General features: G+C 39.0%; 2 protein-coding genes across 8 annotated transcripts in view; both read right to left on the reverse strand.

Annotated features, from left to right (window-relative positions):
- Snph (syntaphilin) overlaps positions 1-2,451 on the reverse strand; it is a 40,961-nt gene extending 38,510 nt beyond the window's left edge. For 3 of the 5 annotated variants that reach the window (XM_020176257.2, XM_020176255.2, XM_020176256.2), the window contains exons 1-2: positions 2,300-2,451; positions 1,973-2,079 (exon numbers count right to left, since the gene is read on the reverse strand). The gene's annotated coding sequence lies outside the window, so the exon portion shown is untranslated. Of the gene's footprint in view, positions 1-1,972; positions 2,086-2,299 lie in introns of those variants that run through there. The other 2 variants (XM_074074484.1, XM_074074486.1) reach the window with 1 other exon arrangement.
- Positions 2,452-7,189: 4,738 nt separating this feature from the next.
- Rad21l1 (RAD21 cohesin complex component like 1) overlaps positions 7,190-19,459 on the reverse strand; it is a 28,140-nt gene continuing 15,870 nt past the window's right edge. Inside the window, exons 9-12 of one of the 3 annotated variants that reach the window (XM_074074488.1) lie at positions 18,297-18,421; positions 16,210-16,299; positions 12,551-12,628; positions 7,190-8,010 (exon numbers count right to left, since the gene is read on the reverse strand). In XM_074074488.1, coding sequence (XP_073930589.1) covers positions 7,822-8,010; positions 12,551-12,628; positions 16,210-16,299; positions 18,297-18,421 — 482 coding nt within the window. In that variant the 3' untranslated portion in view covers positions 7,190-7,821. Of the gene's footprint in view, positions 8,011-12,550; positions 12,629-16,209; positions 16,300-17,779; positions 18,422-19,459 lie in introns of those variants that run through there. The other 2 variants (XM_020176258.2, XM_074074487.1) reach the window with 2 other exon arrangements.

Consider the following 19,459-nt stretch of genomic DNA (forward strand, 5'->3'; position numbering starts at 1 on the left):
CTATACATAAACACATTGTGGTTTCTCCCCAGCTTAGTTGGCTTGGGAACATTGCCTCCTCAAATTTATTCAGTTCAATGCTATTAAGCACCTACTTTGTTCCTAGCCATGGGCCAGAGAGAAAAATCCTGGGCCTCTGCAGAAGGAGCTCACAGTCTAGTGGGGATTTAGGGCAGAGGGGGACATGATGATTTCTTTCAGCCTGTATGATACAGCAGCAAAATGCTTTGCTCCACCCTATGGGGGACCTCCTTTATCTTGCTGTCAAAAGGCAGAAGGTATCTCTGGGATAAACTAGAGTAAGAAAGGCTGGGTGGTGGGCTGAAAAAATGACAGCAGAAAGGAGATGAATAGGAAGTATGGGCACCAAAAACCTGAGTCCCTCATTTCAGGGAGAGTGGAGAGAGGGGTTCCTAGGGAGTCAAGAGAGCAGCAGTGGGATTCATGTGAAGTCTGGGAGCCTTGGTCTCTGTTCCTCGACCAGCACACAAGATATGGATGCCTCTGTTCTCCCTTAGGAACTCCGCCCATGGATACTAAGGGTTCCCAAACCCAGGGCTGGGCTGTACATGCCTCCTTGGGACCATCATTTGCTAAAATGATGTCATGGCTCTTGCAGTGGAAATGTTTGCATCTCCTGGCTGCAAACCTTAGCCTGGTGGCCCAAAACACTCCAGCATTCATTATCCCCTGGTAGGGACACTTTGCAGGGATGTGGAAGAAATTGGCAGGGGAGGAGACTAAAGGCAGCCCCCCAGCACCTTCCAGTCTATCTCCTAAGTCTTAAATCCCTGAGAACCTACTATGTGCCAGGCAAGGCACTATTTCAGGGGGTTCCACACACATCTCATTTAACCCTCACAATCTCTGAGGCAGGTACCCTATGCCCAGGTTTACAGGTGAGGAAGCTGGAGCTTGAGGACAGGAAGTAATGTGATAGCACAGGGATGCCACTAGAGTACTGTCTGATGCCTCCAGTGCCAGGAGGCCCACAAGGTCAATCTTTCACTTGAAAAGTTCAAAGTTGAATGAAAGAGATCAGTCAAGGAAACCCCAATTTCATGGACCTAAATTTCAATTGTTTCAGTATAGGGGTCGCCCTGACTCATAAGAGCAGTTTGAGAGGCATACTAAAGTTAATTCAATTCCTGCATTTAACAGATGACCAGACAGACACCCGTGCCCAAAGAATTGTAAGATGGCTACTCGTAGTCAAATAGCAAGTTAGGGCCTGGAACCCCAATCTCTGGCACATTCTTTAAACTGCTCTGCCTGCAGAGATAATCTTTTTCTGGGAAGCTTCTCCAGTCCAGCTCAGCCTACACCACCAGATGGGCAGAGAAGGCCAAGGAAACAGGCAGCATGTGACCAGGCCTCTCCTTAGTCTGCAGGGTTGAGGCAGGGAATACAGGGCTTCCCAGCCTAGCAGGTGTTGCAAATGCCAGGCTCCCTGCTGAGGAGTGGGATCCCATGGAAGCTCTGGGGAGACTGAGGCACATCTCCTAACTCTAGGGGTCATGGGCATTTTTTCCAGATCTACTGGAGGGCCCTGATACTTCTCAGAGAGGAAAGCAGGAAGAAGGCAGTCATTGGCACTTGACCTTGGGGTGTATGTGGGGTTGGAAAAATAAGCTTACATGTTTGCCAAATACCAGAAGAGGAAGACAGGAATGGGGAAGGGGGAGTTACCTAAAAACCGTCCTAATCGCCCACCTTGGGCGTCTTCCTTACTGCAAGCAGCATCCTCTAATTAGTAAATTTCACGGCTGATGGGGAGGTGGAGTGGTGCTTAGGAGAATGCAGGGGAATGGAGGGAGGGTAGGAATGAGTCACGATTAATCCCTCCTCGGCTGGTTCCCCCTGAGGGATGCTACCGCAGCTAGCGGTCGCAAGCCGCCCCCAGCCGCCGCGGCTCAGCTCAGCGCCTCGCAGGCCCCTCCCGCTCCGCTCCGCCCCACCGCGGCCTCCTCACCTGAGACCACTCGCCCCCCGCAGTCCCGCCGGCTCGCACGGCTCCGGCCCGGCTTGGCGCAGCGCCTCTGCAGTCGCTGCTGCAGCCGCCCGGTCCCGATCAGCGACCTGCGGCGGTGGGGAAAAGAGACAGACAGGGGCGGGTGAGCGCGGCCAGGGGCGCGGGGGCAGCGGAGCCCTGGCCGCTTACCGCCTGGGCGGCCGCAGCCGTCACCACGCCAGCAGCGGGCTCCGTCCGCTCGTCCCCCCCTCCCCCAACTTGGCCCTTTGGGAGCGGCGGGCGCAGCTGGGCGGTGGGCCTGGAGACCCCCGGGGTCCTTGTCATCACCTGCGGAGGCTCTCATGGCTTTGGCTGCCCTGCCCCTGCAGCCCAGTTGCTCTCCAGAGCCCCTGCTGGAGGTGGCTAGCCGGGTGCTCTCCGGGGCTGGGGCTGCCGGGAGGGAGGGAGGAGGGCGGGGAGGGAGAGGTGGATGCAGGGGACCAGCCAGTCGGCGGCTCGCCGGCAGCTGCGTAAGCGGCCCGTCTTCACATTCCTTCTTAAAGAGATAGTTGGTGTCCTCCTAGAGGACCCAAGAGCGGAGAAACCCGCACGCTAGGAGGGGGTCTAATCCCACCTACACATCAGCTGGTGAGTGAAGCTGGGCGGTGGGGCGTGGCAGAGAGCGCTTTAGTCCACCGACAGGGTGCATGACCCTGGACAAGTCCGTCACCTCTCTGGGCCTCAGCGTTCTCATCTGAAACATGGAATAGTAATGCCAACCTCACTTTCTGTACACAGAATTTTATCTGAATGCCTTTGGAACATTTTCCACTCCCCAAAACCAAGTCTGAGTACCAGGGTTAATTAACGTGAACAGCACTTGGATTACTAAGCAAAATGATAGCAAGAATCTTAAATATCTGAGATCAGCAGTCACAATGTAAAGTGTTCATTATAGGTCTTTACTGTCTGCATTCCATCTGACACCATAGGGAAACAAAGGACCAAAAAGTCCAGAGAACTGGATTTCCACCTTCCTTGTGCAGCCTTTCTGCTTCTAGGTAAGTTAATTCACTCTCTGGGCTGGGTTTCTTACTTGACCCACATGGGGGTGTAGGAAGGGGCTCCCTCTTTCTGAACCAGCCCTATCAGTCATTCCTCTGCTCAAAATCATTTGCTGGTTTCTGTTGGCTCTGTCCTCCTCTTACCCCACCTCTGACTTCATCTTCCACAGCTCTTTCCATCACTTACTTGCTCCTATGGAACTGCCATCTTTGCTGAAGTCTCCACTTCTGGATGTGCTGTCCCCTTTGCCTGAAAACAAGCCAGACATCCACCTGGTTTGCTCCTTCACTTCCTCCAGCCTCTGCTCAAAGGGAGGCCTTCCTTGATCTTTGCACATGAAATACCAACTTCCCCTTCCCTCACTCTCTTTTGCCCTACTTTTGCTATACATAATTACCAGCATATTCATATAATCACTGCTTGTTCAATGTGTCACCCCCACTAGAATGTACATGTCCTCCCTATAGCTCTAGTACTTAGAACAGGGCCTAACACCTTGTAGGTGCTCAATAAATAATGGCTGCATGAATGAGAGAGTACAAATACACTATTCCAGGCCCCAGTTTTCTATAAGAACACTCAGCCAGATGCCATCCTGGAAGTGCTTTTGTCTGAAGTTTCTCAAGTCATTAAGTCTCTGTCTTCTCTTGCCAAGGCTAAACTTTCCCAACAGAAGACCTTGTAAAATAACTTCACTGACTTACATCATGACTCTTCAGTGGGTGAGAAATAGTTAATATTTATAATGTACATGAAGAAATCATTATTTTAAATTTCCTGTTACTTTTCAAAGTCAAATTTTTTCTACAGCTCTAATTTACAGTAAATCTCAGTTTTTTGCAATAAATGTCTATATATTTTTGTCATTAAAATTTTCCCTCTATCCAATTAAATTGAATTTTCCTATCATGTATCTATCATTTTCATACACATTGTGGAAAAACATGGCAGAGCAATCATAGTAGAAATAGAAAGTCATAGTTGAAAGGACATATGAAATGTTGAGGCCTACTGTCTAAAAACCAGATGCTGTATTAGCAAGTTAATTGATGAAGTGTTTTGTGTGCTATAATATACACATAAATTATATGTGACCTGTTTATACTTACAGCAAAACCAAAGAAGTCATGTAATCACTATGTTTAGCAAGAAAAAATTTCTGGAGATTGTTATAATTTTTTTTTGTCTTTCTCCCATGTTTTATTTTACTTGGTAGTTAGAAGACTACATTTCCCAGAAATCTCCTCCAAGAATGTCCCCAAAGCAAGAGAGCTCCTCCACCCACATTATTTCCACCTGGAGTGGAATAAGCCAGTGAAGAATTCTCCTGAGCATCAGAAAGCACTGAGAAGAGAATCAGTGTTTAGCTGTAATGTAAATTGCAGCAAATGAGGAATATAAGCATAAAACAAGATAAAATTATTCCAAAGAAATCAGTAATTTTGTTTTGTTTTGCAGTAATTAGGAAATACTTAAATTTCTTTTAGTTTCAAAAGCAATTTTCATTCCATTTCTGGGTAAGCACACATCTCTCACTGAATACAGCAATAAAACCTGTACAAAATACTTGTGGCAGCTCCTTGAGGATTCTGAAGAGAAAATACTGGCAGGCAAACTAGGGAAGAAGGCCAGGACTTGATGAAACACTGTGGTAGTGGTGAGTTTACTATTTTTGTTTCCTCTGATATTTCTCAGACTGGTTTCAAGACAGAGCAAACTCTGACATTGGGAATCAACACAGAGAGAGCTCCCAGACAATCCCCCCAGGTCCAATGTGAGGATCAGGAAAGGAGACTAATGCTTACAGTGAATGGGGGAAATAATTTTTCTTTTCAAATCTTTTCTCCATTTTCTTACAATCCAGTCCCCCAGGCAATTCTGTAGTAGAGGCTACGACAGCAGGAAGCCACAGGTACCTAAAACTCTGAGGGGGAGAAAGTTCTCTAATCAGAGTAGCTGTGGTCCTGAGGGCCCTGCTGACTTTTGTCTCTTTCGGTCCTCTGACCATCTGGCTCCAAATGCAGGTACAATTGTGGAAAGGAGGGAACAAAACAGAGCAGAACAAGTGAAGATCCAAGTTCCGGCTTCTTGGTGAACCCGAAAGAAGATAAACCAAATAATGATAATGATACAAACAATACTTTTCAGTTACTATTAAAAACTAAAAACCAAGAAAATAATCCTGAAAAAACAGTCAGAGAAAAATGATAAACTTTTTTATATAGGAATAATGATTTCAATAATAATTTTTGATTTCTCATCAAAAATGATGGAGTGCAGAATAAAATAGAACAAATTTAATAAACTGCCAAAGGAAAAGAGCTGTCAATCAGGATTCTATACCTAGCAAAGATATCTTTCAGGAGTGAAAGTAAAAGAAGGATAGTTTCAGATAAAGAAAAATTAAGAGAATCCATTGCCAGTTGACTTGCTTAAAAACTGATGAAGAAAGTTCCTCAGACAAGAGGGATATTTTGCCAAAAGGAAACATGGAACATCAGGATGGGAAGAAGGGTAGCAAAAATGGTAAATATCTGAGTAAATTTAACAGACCTTTCTTTTGAATTCTTTGAAATATGTTTTGACAGTTAAGATTGTTGAAAGCACCAATTATATCATTGTCTGATGGAGTTTTAATGTATATATTACATGTAATATGTAAGATAACTACAATCTACAGGAGGAAATATAGAGGAACCTATATGATGTAAGAGTCTATACTCCACTTGAAGTAGTAAAATGTTGATTCTAAGTAGAGCTTTAAAAGTTAAGTAATCAGTATGAGTAGTGGACACAAAATAAGGAAAGCTAGGAACATCTGCACACACTATCAACAACTAGATCAGTCAACACTGACACTTCCTTGACCATTAAGAATATATTCTTTTTAAGCACCATGGATCATTCATCAAGACAGATCCTATACTAGGTCTTAAATCAAGCCCTAACAAAGTTACAAGAATCAAAACAATTTAAAGTATGTTCTCTGAGCACAAAAGGAATTAGGAAATACATTAGTGAAAAATGTCAGGAAAACCATCCTTGGAAATTAAACAACATACTTCTAAATAATTCACAAGTCAAAAGTAAGTACCAGCCAAGCACCAGTGGCTCACACCTGTAATCCTAGCTACTCAGGAGGCAGAGGTCAGTAATATCACAGTTCCAAGCCAACCCAAACAAATAGTGAGACCCAATCTCGATAAAAAACATCATAAACAAGGGCTGCTGGCATGGCTCAATGAGTAGGCCCTGAGTTCAAACCCCAGTACCACAAAAAAAAAAAGGAAGTGCCAAAGAAGATTAGAAAATAATTTTAACTGAACAAAAGTGGAAAGACAACATATAAAAAACGTGTGATACAGTTAAAGCAGTGCTCCGAGGGAAATATATAGCATCGGGTGTTTATATTAGAAAAGAAGGAAGATCACAAATCAATTATCTAAGATTTTACCTTAATAAAACCAGAAAGATAAGCACAAATTAAGCCCAAAACAAGCCAAAGAAAAGAAATAATACAGAAGCAGAAATCAATGACATTGAAAGCAGGAAAGCAGAAGAGAAAAATCAATGGAACCAAACATAGTTCTTTGAAAAGACCAATAAAATTTCTAGCCTGAGGAGCAACTGAAAAGAAAAAAGTGAGAAGACATAAGTTAACAATATCTGGAATGAAAGAGGAGTTATGATAAACTTCACAGACATCAAAATGATAATGAGGGCATACTTGAAACAACTACACAAACTCATCAATGTAGATAAAACAGACAGATTCCTTGAAACCACAAACCACTAACCTACGCAAATGAAGTAGATAACTGACAGTCTTACAACTATTTTAAAAATTGAATTCACAGTTTAAAACCTTTCAAAATATAAAACTCCAGATCTAGATGGTTTTATGATGTGAATTCTACCAAACTTCTAAAGAAGAAATAACACAAATCTACAGTCTTTTCCAGAGATGTATACCAGAAGTACTTTCCAAGTTACCTTATAAAGCCAGCACCACTTATAAAAAAAACACAAAAGTACAGTACAAGGAAAGAAAGATACAAACCAATATCCCTATGAACATAAATAGAAAAATCTGTAATAAAATATTATCAAATCCATGTGAAAAGATGTTCATTTCCTTATCATTAAGGAAATGCAAATCAAAACCATGAGATACCACCTCATACTCACTAGGGTGGCTATAATTAAAAAGAAAAAGAGGGATAATAACAAGTGTCAGCAAGGATATAGAGAAGCTGGAACTCTCATACATTTCTAGTAGAAATGTGAAATGGTGCAGCTCTTTAGAAAATAGCTTGAGAGTTCATCAAAAAGTTAAACAGATTTATCATGCAACTAGCAATTCTACTCCTAGCTATGCACCCAAGAAAAATAAAAACGTACACAAGAATTTATTCACTAAAGTTAATAGCAGTATTGCCCATAATTCTAATGTAAAATGGTCTTTTAAAATGTCCTTGTATGTTTCTTGGAGGCATATAGTATTTTTAAAGTATATCCTAAATGTACCCTAAATGCAACATTCCAATCAGGGAAATGACAGATACTATACATTAAAATCAGCTAAAATTTTAAAAATGGCTTAGCTGTAATTAGGTATTTCTGTAAGCATACAGGTTTCCAGTGCTGGCTATGATTGTTCTGGCTTTCCAGAGAGGGAATATGAGGTCAGCCTATCAATGAAATGGATCAGACCTTCAGCTGCTTCCACATGGCATCTGCATTAAATCAAACAATCTATACAGAAATGCCAGTGCTGACATAAACCTGCATGTTCTGGACTTCCTTCACATTTTATAGAACATTGGTCCCACCATAGCTATAATATCTGCATAGGGAGCATGCTGGCTCAGCTCAATAGCCTGCTGTTTTTTTAGGACAAGCAAGCTATAAAATTTGGCTGCTGCTTGTTTTCGGTCACTGTTTCTGCAGAGCTCCTTCAGACTAAAGGACTGCATTCCCATCTTGTTGGATTCCTGGGAAAATAATTAGAAAAGATGAAAGGAAAGGGAAAAAAATTCATTAGAAGTAAAGCATTTTTGATAAGTGATTATAGGTCACTGAGCATAAGCTTGGTTCATTGAGCAAATGCATGCAAAAAAACCCTCAAAAGTGTTATATAAATTAACATATAATGCATTATACAAATGTTAGGTGTTTTTTAAAAAATGATGTTAACAAAAATACCTCCTATGGAAAGTGCAATTAGTCTAGAATTGCAGGCAAAAAAGAATTCACAGGACTTTGGGAGGCTTCAAATATAGTATCTTCTCCTTAAAGGCACTAGGATGAGGATGACTATAAAACAACCTTAATGCTAAGTGTAGAAGTCCATTTCAGTGGCAGGGAATTATAACTATGTAAACAATTCCTAGTTTCTTTGCACAGGTTAAAAAGAGGTCAGATTCATCATACACAATCTGTAGACCTACTAGAAATAATTGATTTACAATAAAGTATTTAATAATGAATGAAGATAACTCTTTTCACAAGAATTAGATCTTGGAATTAGATTCCTACAGAAGTGTATAATTTTTTGCTTTTTCTTAATGATACTGGGATTTGAACTCAAGGCCTCACACTTGCTAGGCAGATACTCTTACCACTTGAGACACTTTACCATCCCTCTTTTTGTGATGGGCTTTTTGAGATAGGGTCTCACAAACTCTTTGCCCAGGCTGGCTTCAAACCTCGATACTCCAATCTCTGCCTCCTGAGTACCTAAGATTATAGGTGTGGGCCACCATGCCCAACAGAAGTATACTTTTTTAGTTAGAAATACTGTAGTGACTGCTAGCCAGTATCCCTATTCCTATGGTGAAGCACTTTTAGAAATGTTCTTACAAATTTTTTCCAGTCTATAACACTTAACAAATTAATAAGTAAAATACTTCATTGTGCTTTCTCTCAACCAAAGTTGTGGCCCAGGGTCAGCGATCTTTCAAGAGATGGCATAGCCAACCTTCATTTCTTTCCTCCCTTGAAAGACAGATGTGGATTGGGTAGTTTAAAACCTTTCATAGGTTAAAACCTTTCAAAATACAAAACTCTAGATCTAGATGGTTTTATTGTGTGAATTCTACCAAACTTTTAAAGAAGAAATAACACCAATCTACAGTCTTTTCGAGAGAAGTATACCAGCACATTTATTAAAGAATTCTTCTGAAAAACCCTGAAGAACAAATAAATGAACTTATGTGCTTACTTTTTTCCCCTTTAGAAACCCTCTACAGTGAAGGTAAAGGAATAAAAAAGTGACAAGAGTGGCTCAAATGGTAGAGAGCCTGCCTAACAAGCATGAAGCCCTGAGTTCAAACCCCAGTACCGCTAAAAAAAAAAAAAAAAAAAAGATGAAGAAAATGGAAGACATGAGTGACTTCATGATTTCACAGAGTAGAGAAAGCTGAAACCTAAGTCTCAACAGGAAGGAGAAGCAGCAAAAAGCAAGCCAATTTGAGGTATAGAACCTTGGAAAAACCGAGGAATCGGAGACATTAAACTGTCATGGGTAGGGATGAGGGTGAGACTGAAAACAGAATGTCTTGAGAGTCTACTTGAGAGAAGTTAGAACCTTGGAAAAACCGAGGAATCGGAGACATTAAACTGTCATGGGTAGGGATGAGGGTGAGACTGAAAACAGAATGTCTTGAGAGTCTACTTGAGAGAAGTTAGAACCTGTATCCACTCTTCAACCTCACAGAACCAGAGTACACAACAGGGAGCAAGAGGATTTCTTTTTGGAGATACCAACCATTGAAGCCTGGATGTGGAACACCACATTCCACTCCTGCACAGTGAAACAACCAGACTCTGCCTTACCTCCTGTGGCATCATGCTTGTATCTTCTATGATTTAATGACTGCTCTGAGAAAATCCACCACCCTTTGACTAATGTCATCATCTGGGGAGGGGGCAGTAGCCAGTTAACTCTCTTAAGACTGTGAGCCTACATAACAAGCCCTGCCAATGTGTACAGAACTTCCAATCAGTTTATTTTTGTCTCATCTTAAATAAAAACAGGTAACCAAGGACCCACCAGTCATTTCAGTAAAACCTAACTTTAAAGAGCAAAAATAAATGCATTTAAGAGAATCACTATGGAAAGAGATTACAGATAACAGAAGCAAGCTGTAACCTTTGAAGTTATGAGTTTTTCACTGCACCCATGGGAAATGATTAGGATGACAGTGAGAAAAAGCACATCAGTGGTTACTTGGAGACAGGGAATGGTGGCAATGTGTGAGGGATGGGACAAGGGACCATGAAGGGACACAAGGGAACTCTTAGGACTTTTAGATGTGTTCATTGTCTTAGGTGTGGTGATAGTTTCACAGGTATATACCTAAGTCAAAACTTATACAGTTTATTACCTAAGTACAGTATGCTGCACTTTAAACATGTACAGTTTATTGTATGTTAACCATACCTCAATAAACATTTTAAAAAACAAATAAATAAGATTATGATTCTATGAGATAAAGGAGTACTTAATAAAACAAAACAACAACAAAACTCTCAGAAAACAAAAGGTAAAAGCAGGTGAAAACAGAAATAAAAATTTCATAAAAACTGAAATACAAAGATGAGGTAATCTAGAGAGTGGGAAATATAAAGACAAAGGAAATTAACATAGAGGGTAAAAGATTTAAAAAAAGAGGAGTGATTTAGGACCCATCACCCTCCCAAGAGAACAGAAACAACAAGAAGAAAGTTCAACAATTAAAAAAAAAAAACCCAGTACTCAAGAACATGAAATTTCTGATGAAAAGTACCCATTACATGTTTATCACAATAAAATTTTTAAAAAAGAACAATCATCATGAAATTTCATAGCACCAAGGAAAAAGAAAAGATCTAAAAGCTTCCAGACAGAAAATAAGGATCACAAACCAAAGTAGCACCTGACTTTTCGACAGCAACACAAGAATACTAGAAATGTTACAAAGCTTTCAACATCTGAGAAATTATTTCCAATTTATGTCCAGAGACAACAATCAAGATCAAGGTAAAATAAACTTCCAGGCTTGTTTGCAAGGCCTCTGTTTCTATCCATAAGACACTATCTCAGGAAAGGATGTTAATCACCAAAACACTTAAAGGAAGAATAAAGCACAAAGAGACAGAGGTACAAAGAGAAAATGAAGAAATTCCCATGTTTATGGTAAAGAATGTCCCAGATAAAAGCTATGGAGAAGACCTACAGAGCAACTGGTTTGGATTAGAACAAGAGGATGATGGGCTCCAACAGGGTTACCTTTAAAAAAGATGAAATTGATGTATTTGATAGTGTATGTTAAAAGGAGTTTTATTATATTGCCAGAGAATTTAGAAACAGAATTAAGGATGTGTATATAAACATTAAGCAAATGGAAAAAATGAGGTAATAATGAATTCAAGCAACAAAACTGTAAATTTTACAAAAAAAAAAAGAAATGTAATTACCCTATGAAGCTTCAATATGAACTAGTTTTATATAATCTTTGTGGCAGAAACTGCTACTTGTACCTTAATATCCATTCTCTTCTTCTACAGTAATAGAATTATTAGCTGGGTCTAAGATTACTAAATCAGTGGTACATTTTCCAGCTAGATGTGGCAATGTGACTAAGTGCTGGTCAATTAAGTGTGAAAAGTGACACACACATTTTCCAGGTTGTGCCTTTAAAGATTTGCTGCTGATTGGAATATAGACATGGTGGGTAGTTAGATATTTTAGATCTTGAGAATGAGGAAAACAACAAAAATGGGAGCTGATTCCTGACAACTTTTCAAGCACAGCTGCATACCAGAGCCAATTACCTGAGAGAGAAATAAACTTTTATCTTTTTTAAGCCAAAGATTTTTTGGCTATCAGACACAATTAAAGCTGCACCACAACAATTATGATTATAACACTGTAAACACTGAATATTATGCTGCAAGTATACTGGGATGGGAAATATAACTAAGCAAAATTTTCATTTTCTGCCAAAAGAAGTCAATGGATTTATAGCTAAGCCAGGCACCGGTGGCTCATGCCTGTAATCCTAGCTACTCAGGAGACAGAGATCAGGAGGATCGAGGTTTGAAGCCAGCTCAGGCAAATAATTCGTAAGGCCCTATCTCAAAAAAACCCATCAGAAGAAAAGGGCTGGTGGAGTGGCTCAAGGTGTAGGCCCTGAGTTTAAACCCCAGTAGTGCAAAACAACAACAACAACAGCAACAAAACTATTATAAACTAAGTTCCATATTTAGAATTAGTTCATAGATTGCTGAAAATACTAATGGGATATAAAATACATGTCTGGGGACATTAGTACATTAGTGTGGATTAGAAGTTGATTAAAACCGACAGACACCAAACCCAAACTTCAATATTTAGCCCCAGGTAAATCACTCAAAATCATCTGACTCTAGTGGAATTTTGCCTCAATAAAAACATAGGAAAAGCTGTTTTATTTTCATAAATATCTAGGTGTTTAAAGTCCATATTTTATTTATTTTAAAAAATAGAGTTGCCAAATCCTACCACCTTACCCGTAATCTATTTAACATCTGAAGTAATCTTCGATTCCATCTCTGTGTCTCAAAATTTTGTTCACTTCCCAATGACTCCTGTTTGAATGATAAATATTTCAATAAAGCAAAATTTACTAAATACTTACTATTTGCCAAACACAGTGTTAGTCACTTCAAGAAACACAACTATAGTACTGAGCCCTGACAAATAAAGAGTTTATAGTTTGATAATGGAGAGAATAAAACTAATGCAAATATAGATCAACTTGTGCTGGGTTACATCTATACTCCCCAGGCGGTCTTCTAATAATGAGATCCAAAGTAGAAGATTCTGCTGTCTTTATATTGGTGATGCATTCCAGAGCATTATGCTGTCATGTACTTTGAAAAGTAAAGTCAGCAAAGACAGCCACTTTTGGCTAGGACTATCTTAGTTCTGGTCCATCTGAACTCAGTTGACAGGAATATATACAAAGCTATAGAAAAACTGCATTGTAAAGGCCTTTATCTGAACTGAACTGGTGATATAGAGGATCTAAAAAGAATTGGCATTTAGTAGTTTGTGACAATTTGTTTAGAAACCTTTTAGTTTTCAAGGGTGTTTTATGCAAAAAAAGGTTAACTCACTGCCCATCATGTGAGTTAGCTGAATTGGTTCATTCTTTTCAGTCTTTAAAGCTTAACCACTTCCAGAAATACATCAGTATTTAAAACTGCAAAGTTGAAATCCCTTTATAAGAACTCATCCTAATCCTTTATGAACTAATACCTTATGAGTTGAGAACAGAAACTGGGCAAAGGAAAGTTGTGGATCTTCAATCTGATGAAAGAACAGGCCTACAAAGGCATGGGGGCAGGGAAGTGGCACAGATCAGACCATTTTATCATGTTTCTTAGGCTAGCTCTAACCATACCACCCAACAGTATCTGCATCACCCCTATCACATGTTCACTGCTTGTCTAGCTTTGTGCAAAGCTTTCAATTTCATGGACTCCAAAGTGATTTCAAAAAGCTCCAGAATATTCTGCCTGACACTTGAAATTATTTGAGGCTAAAGGGACTCTTTGAATCCAGGAATTGCTGAGTCCCCATTCCCACACTATACTGACTTCCTAGCACTGCCTATGCTATATCTTTTCTTACATCCCAACAAGATTGTTTTGAAAATATGGTCACTTTTTTTCTGAAGAATTTTCCAAATCTTTCAAATCACAATTTATTTTTATTCCCTTCTGATAAATTAGTTCATCCACTTATTCATGTTTATTTCATTCTTAAATATTGTTAATACTTCTGAAATGTAAAAAAACTCTTTATTAAAGATCCATGAAAATGTAAATTCACTACAACACACAACTGAATTAACCAGAAAAAAAAAAGCTCAGAATAAAGAGTCTGTGTATTTTGCTAATGCCTGTCCATTTGATCTATGTGAACACCCTACAACCGAATCCATTGTTTGGAAAGCCAGTATATTATGAAAATGGCTGAACTTGTTCTGTGTTGTGATTTGCTTAACCATGTAGAAAATAAACTGTGTCTAAGGGAGCAAAAAGAAAGGTGGAAATGAATAACTCACCCTGGCTCAACTGTGTGGATGTTTCAGGTAAAAAGTTCAGGCTATTTATTCTGTCCTAGATTATCCAGAGAATTCAGTCTGTTTTCTATGTATGTAAAAACAATCTAATAGTCTTGGAACAAATTATAAAGACAACTTGTTAAAAACAAGTTAACATCAGGCATTAGTAGGTGTTTTGATATTAATTTACTAATTTCTTACTATTTTAAAAATGTCTTTAGTACTCCAGGATAAGGACTAGAGAAGCCAGAAATACATAGGGAGTTGGGTGAATCGACTTTACTCCTGTCTTTGAATCAACATGTGGCTTTTTTTTTTTTTTGGTGGTACTGAGGGTGTTGAACTCAGGGCCTTGAGTCTACTAGAACTTTTTGCTCTGGTTATTTTGGAGATAGAGTCTTTCTTTTTGCCCAGGCCAGTCTGGACCAGTATCCTTCTCTTTTAGGCTTCCTGCCTGGCTGGAATAACAGGTACACACCATCATGCCCAGCTTTTTCCTGTTGAGATAGGAGTCTCATGAACTTTTCTTGCCCAGGCTGTCCTTGAACTTTGATCCTCCTGATCTCAGTCACCCAAGTAGCTAGGATTATAGACGTGACCCAGCAGTTCCTGGCCAACATGTGGCTCTTTGAGCAGATCATTTTCTTTTTCTTATTTTTAGAAGTCTTGTACAAGATATAGGCCTTGAGCCATATAAATTTTTTTTTTACTCTTTTTTTTTTTTAATGACACTGGGGCTTGAACTCAGGTCCTTACTCTTGCAAGATAAGTGCTCTACTATTTGAACTATTCCACCAGTCGAGCCATATAATGTTGAGAGAAAAAAATGTCCACGCTAATTTGTGTGTGATTTTTTTGTGCATGATTTTTTGGTGTTTTTTTGAAACAAGAGTCTTGATACGTAGCCCAGGCTGACCTCAAACATGGATCCTCCTTCCTCAGCCTCCCATGTGCTGGGATTATAGGCATGTGCTACCATGCCCAGATTCTATTTTGTAAATAAAATTAAATTTCAAATGCCCCAGGCTATACCCTTAATATAGTATGATTTCTCTAGAGATAAGGCTAACTTAACATCTGGCTCAGTGGGGCACACAGACTGGACAGGCTGAGGAAGAACCAGACTTGGTATGGCTTGTAGCTATAACAGGGTCTTACTGCAAAGGAAGGGCCCTCCCCAGTACTCCATGCTGAAGATGGATTGTGGAAGGTGAATACTAAAGCCTTTCATACAAAAGGCTTGTAAGTGATAAAATTGTCAAGAGTAAAGAATATTGACCAATCCAATGCCATGAGCAAGTACAGAGGCATACTGACAGTAGCTGCCCAGGTCATACCAGTCCCCATTGGGACAGTTCATCCTGGAGTTAAGCATGGGGTGACTGCCTACCCTCCCTAGTCCAGATGTACCAGAGATGGGGACCAAGGGGAGTGGACCCCAGGCTAAGAATAAAGCTGTACATCATGTCATTTGTCATTGTTTCTTGGGTATGTGTGAATTTGAACATTTGTAAGGCTTGTGATGATCATATTACATGCAACAAAACAATTTCCTGATGCTTATATTTAAAAAAAACCCACAATAACTTAAAAGTGTGATTCTCAACATTTTAAAACCCATCACCACTTTTGATAAGCACTAAACTCACTTTCCTTTAAAATTATTTGAAGTGTCAAAGTAAATTAAGAAATACAAAAAAATCACAGAAATTGTGCATTCTTTTTAAGTCTTAGTAAGGACTTATTTTAGTGTAATAAGATTTAAAAGTATGGAGGAAACAGCACCTCCTGGTAGAAGTGCAGGAGTGCGAAACAAGGTCTAAATTTTATTCTCTCTTTCCCTCTCTCCAGGGTCTTGCTATGCAACTTAGGCTGACCTTGAACCCATGATTCTCTTGCCTCCGCCATCTGAATGCTGGGGTCACAGGCATATGTCACCATGCCTGGCTAAACTTATCTGCTAGAATCACGAATTTAAATTATAAATTTAGAAACTAATATAAAAACCAATTTTAGACAGCTCTAAAAACCAATTTTTAGTTAAATATTTAGGAACAAAGTTTTAGAGACTATCCCCAAGAGTATGCATGTATTTACCAATTCGACTGGACAATTTTCTTGGGCCAAAAAGTCATTCACTAAAGATGATTCCTCTGCAGCAGGAGAAACCATTTCAATAATACCCTGCTAAGGCAAATTAGAAAAAGACAGGTAGTTCTATTGGTGGTTGTAACAGGAATAATGCAATTTTGTTAAATGCTTTTATCACGTAAATGCTCATTTCTCAAAACTAAAGTACTACCTACATTCACATAATATTATTTCTGAGCTATCCCAGATAGGTAGTATCTAACTTAAATATTCCTTTTTTCCATATGCCCTTCATAAATGAAGAACTTACACACCCCTTCCCTCTTTGCTTCCTATCCTTTTCCTTCCTATTTCCCTCTCTGCTGCTGTGCTGCAGTACTCACTTCCATTTGAAGCATTTTTTCTAGCCCTAGTCCCCTACCTCTAGTCTCAGGTAAGTAAGTACCAAGTAGCCCAGGAAAGAGACCTGCAAAGAGCAAGCAGAGGGAGTGAGAGTGAGGGAAGGGGTATTACCATCCCTACCGAGGGCCATGACAGGATTCCTGCTCCCACTGCTGTGGCTGACAATAGCTAAGAAAAAACTGTATCCTCTAAAAGACAGCAAACACACCAAGGAAGAGGGAAAAAGAGAAAGCCAGAAATGATCCATTCCCTGCTATCTCCTCCCTGTTAAGTTATTATGAAAGCTGTTGTCTCTTTTCACCTTCAACCTATCTCCAGGCTTCATTCTCCAGTTGCCATCTCTGACCTTAAAAGCTTCCTCTAACATAACTCCCTTGGTTTTTTTACTTCAGCTTTTAAAAATTTTAATGAATATAAGGAGTTGTATTTTATTCTTTACGTATTTGTGGAGCCTTCTTATGTTCCCCCTTAATCTGTGAACTTTCTACATTTTACATATTCTCAAATTTGTAGTTACTATATATAGAAATTCTGTTTTATGATGATTTGAAAATGATTAATCAGAATCAACATCTTCCTGTCCCTTCAAACTGATTATGCTCCTATGCTTCACTATATTTCACATTTGTCCACCATTCTGGGAGCAATGGAACTGAAGGTTGAAGCATAGCATAGGGTAAAGGAATAAAGGTTCAAAAGAACTAGTACCTTGACCTTTTTTCTTTGTCCTATTTCAAGTACATGGGAAAATATATTTTGTTAATATATCTGTGATAACTGCCTCATATTTTCCTTCCAGAAATCATAAACTAAAAAATATTGCTTAATCATAATTTCAGTAAGTGCTATCAAAGAAATGCCCAATCTCAAATGAGGAAGACAGTACTGGCATTATTATAATATCCAGTATATTATTTAGTAAATATTTAGCAAATAGTATATTATTTAGTAAATATTATTTAATGCAGTGTGAAACTGTCTTCCCTCCTGAGATGTTCAATTTCAATATAGGTTAACTTTGAATTGAGTGGTTATCAAAATACAGTGATGATGACACAGACCAGAAAAGCACTGGTTGTTATTTTTATTTAGTATGACTGCAATATTTACATATGTACAATCAATAAAGTGCAAATTGAGAAAATATTTTAAAGTACAATGTTTCCAACTATGTTTTCAAATAAAAATTACGTTTTCAAACAAAATTTTAAAAGAAGTTTTGCTTTGGTCATGGACTTTTAGATAGTTCTTCAGATTAAAGATTGAGAAAGTTGGCAGGTCTAAAACATATTTATCCTAGGAGTAGACGGATGGATTTATGATGAGAAACAAAACATAGGTTTATTGGCTAGAGTCTTAAAAGACTCCATAGTATATTAATTAGGGGGCCTAGTAGATTCTTAGCAGATAACCAGATTCAAGCACAGAAATCATTCATTTAATGTATCATACGAAATACTGTTTCAGTGTGAAATGACTTTATCTTGTGATTTAAGACATTTTTTTCTATAGAATACTGTCTTGCAGATGAAAATCATGTATTATCCTTCAGTGCTCTTACTCACTAAAGAAACAGCAGAACTATATGAGATGAACTATGGACTATAAGTGTAAGAAGACACATCAGATTCCTAACATTCCTTCACTATAGCTGTGTCATAAGAATATTTATATGACTCTGATTATCTTACCTCAGTGCTAACATTTTTATTGGTATCCTCATGAGAACTACCCTTAGATTTGTCAGTCACATTCTTCCAATTTGGGGGCTGATTTAACTCTTGCAGGCAATTTGGCTCTTCCATCATGAAGGTCTCTGAATTATCAAGGAAGTAAAGAATATTTCACCAAGATACTTTTCAAACTTTAATAAGGATTTTCGGTTGTTACTAAAGAAAACTTCTGACAGACAACTTAAAATCCAAGATTTAAGCCAAGGTGCTCAAACTTTCCTATGGTTGCCTTTTTTGACTTCTTCACTTCCATCCTCTGCCAACCATTCCCTCCACACTCACACGTTTATTCATAAGACAGCACAGAGAGTTCAAGATCATTGTGGGATATTGTTCAGTACATTTTAATGCCTTCAAGAAAAGTGACTGAGGTAACTCACTCACCACATAAGTTGGTTTTATTACTTTATAGTAGTCACAACAATAATCAGTGATTATTAATAATCTATGAATCCTCTGGGTAGATGGCAGTATCTATGTCTCAGGTCAACTGTATTGTTTAAATACTGTTCTTATCCCTATTTTATTTTTTGTTTTGTTATTTTTGTTTTGTTTTGGTGGGACTGAGGTTTGAACTTAGGGCTTCTTACTTGCAAAAGAAATGCTCTACCACTTGAGCCATTTTTACTCTGATTGTTTGGGAGACGGGATTTTGCAAACTATTTGCCCAGGCTGGCCTTGAATCTCAATCCTCCCAATCTCAGCCTCCTAAGAAACTAGGATTACAGGCATGAGCCACTGGCACTTGGCTATGTTTAGTTGTTTTAAAGTGAAACATTATCTTGCTAGATAAAAAAGATTTTCTTTCTTCAAGGCTTGTGCATACTGCCTTTGGAGAAAGGAGAGTGAGGAAGAGGAAGAGAAAAAATGGTCTACAGAGTATATATATTTCATTTTAGGGGGATACTGGGCGTTGAACTCAGAGCATTAGGTAGGTGCCTTACCACTTGAGCTATGCCTTTAGCCCTTTTTGCTTTGACTGTTTTCAGATAGGCTCTTGTTTTGCCAGCAATCCTCCTATTTATGCTTCCTTCAGTAGCTGGGATGACAGGCATACACCACTGTCCCCAGCTATTAGTTGAGATGGGGTCTCATAAACATTTTGCCCAGGCTGGTCTGGA

The sequence above is a fragment of the Castor canadensis genome, chromosome 5 (genome assembly GCF_047511655.1).
Source record: "Castor canadensis chromosome 5, mCasCan1.hap1v2, whole genome shotgun sequence".
NCBI classification, from domain to species: Eukaryota; Metazoa; Chordata; class Mammalia; order Rodentia; family Castoridae; genus Castor; species Castor canadensis.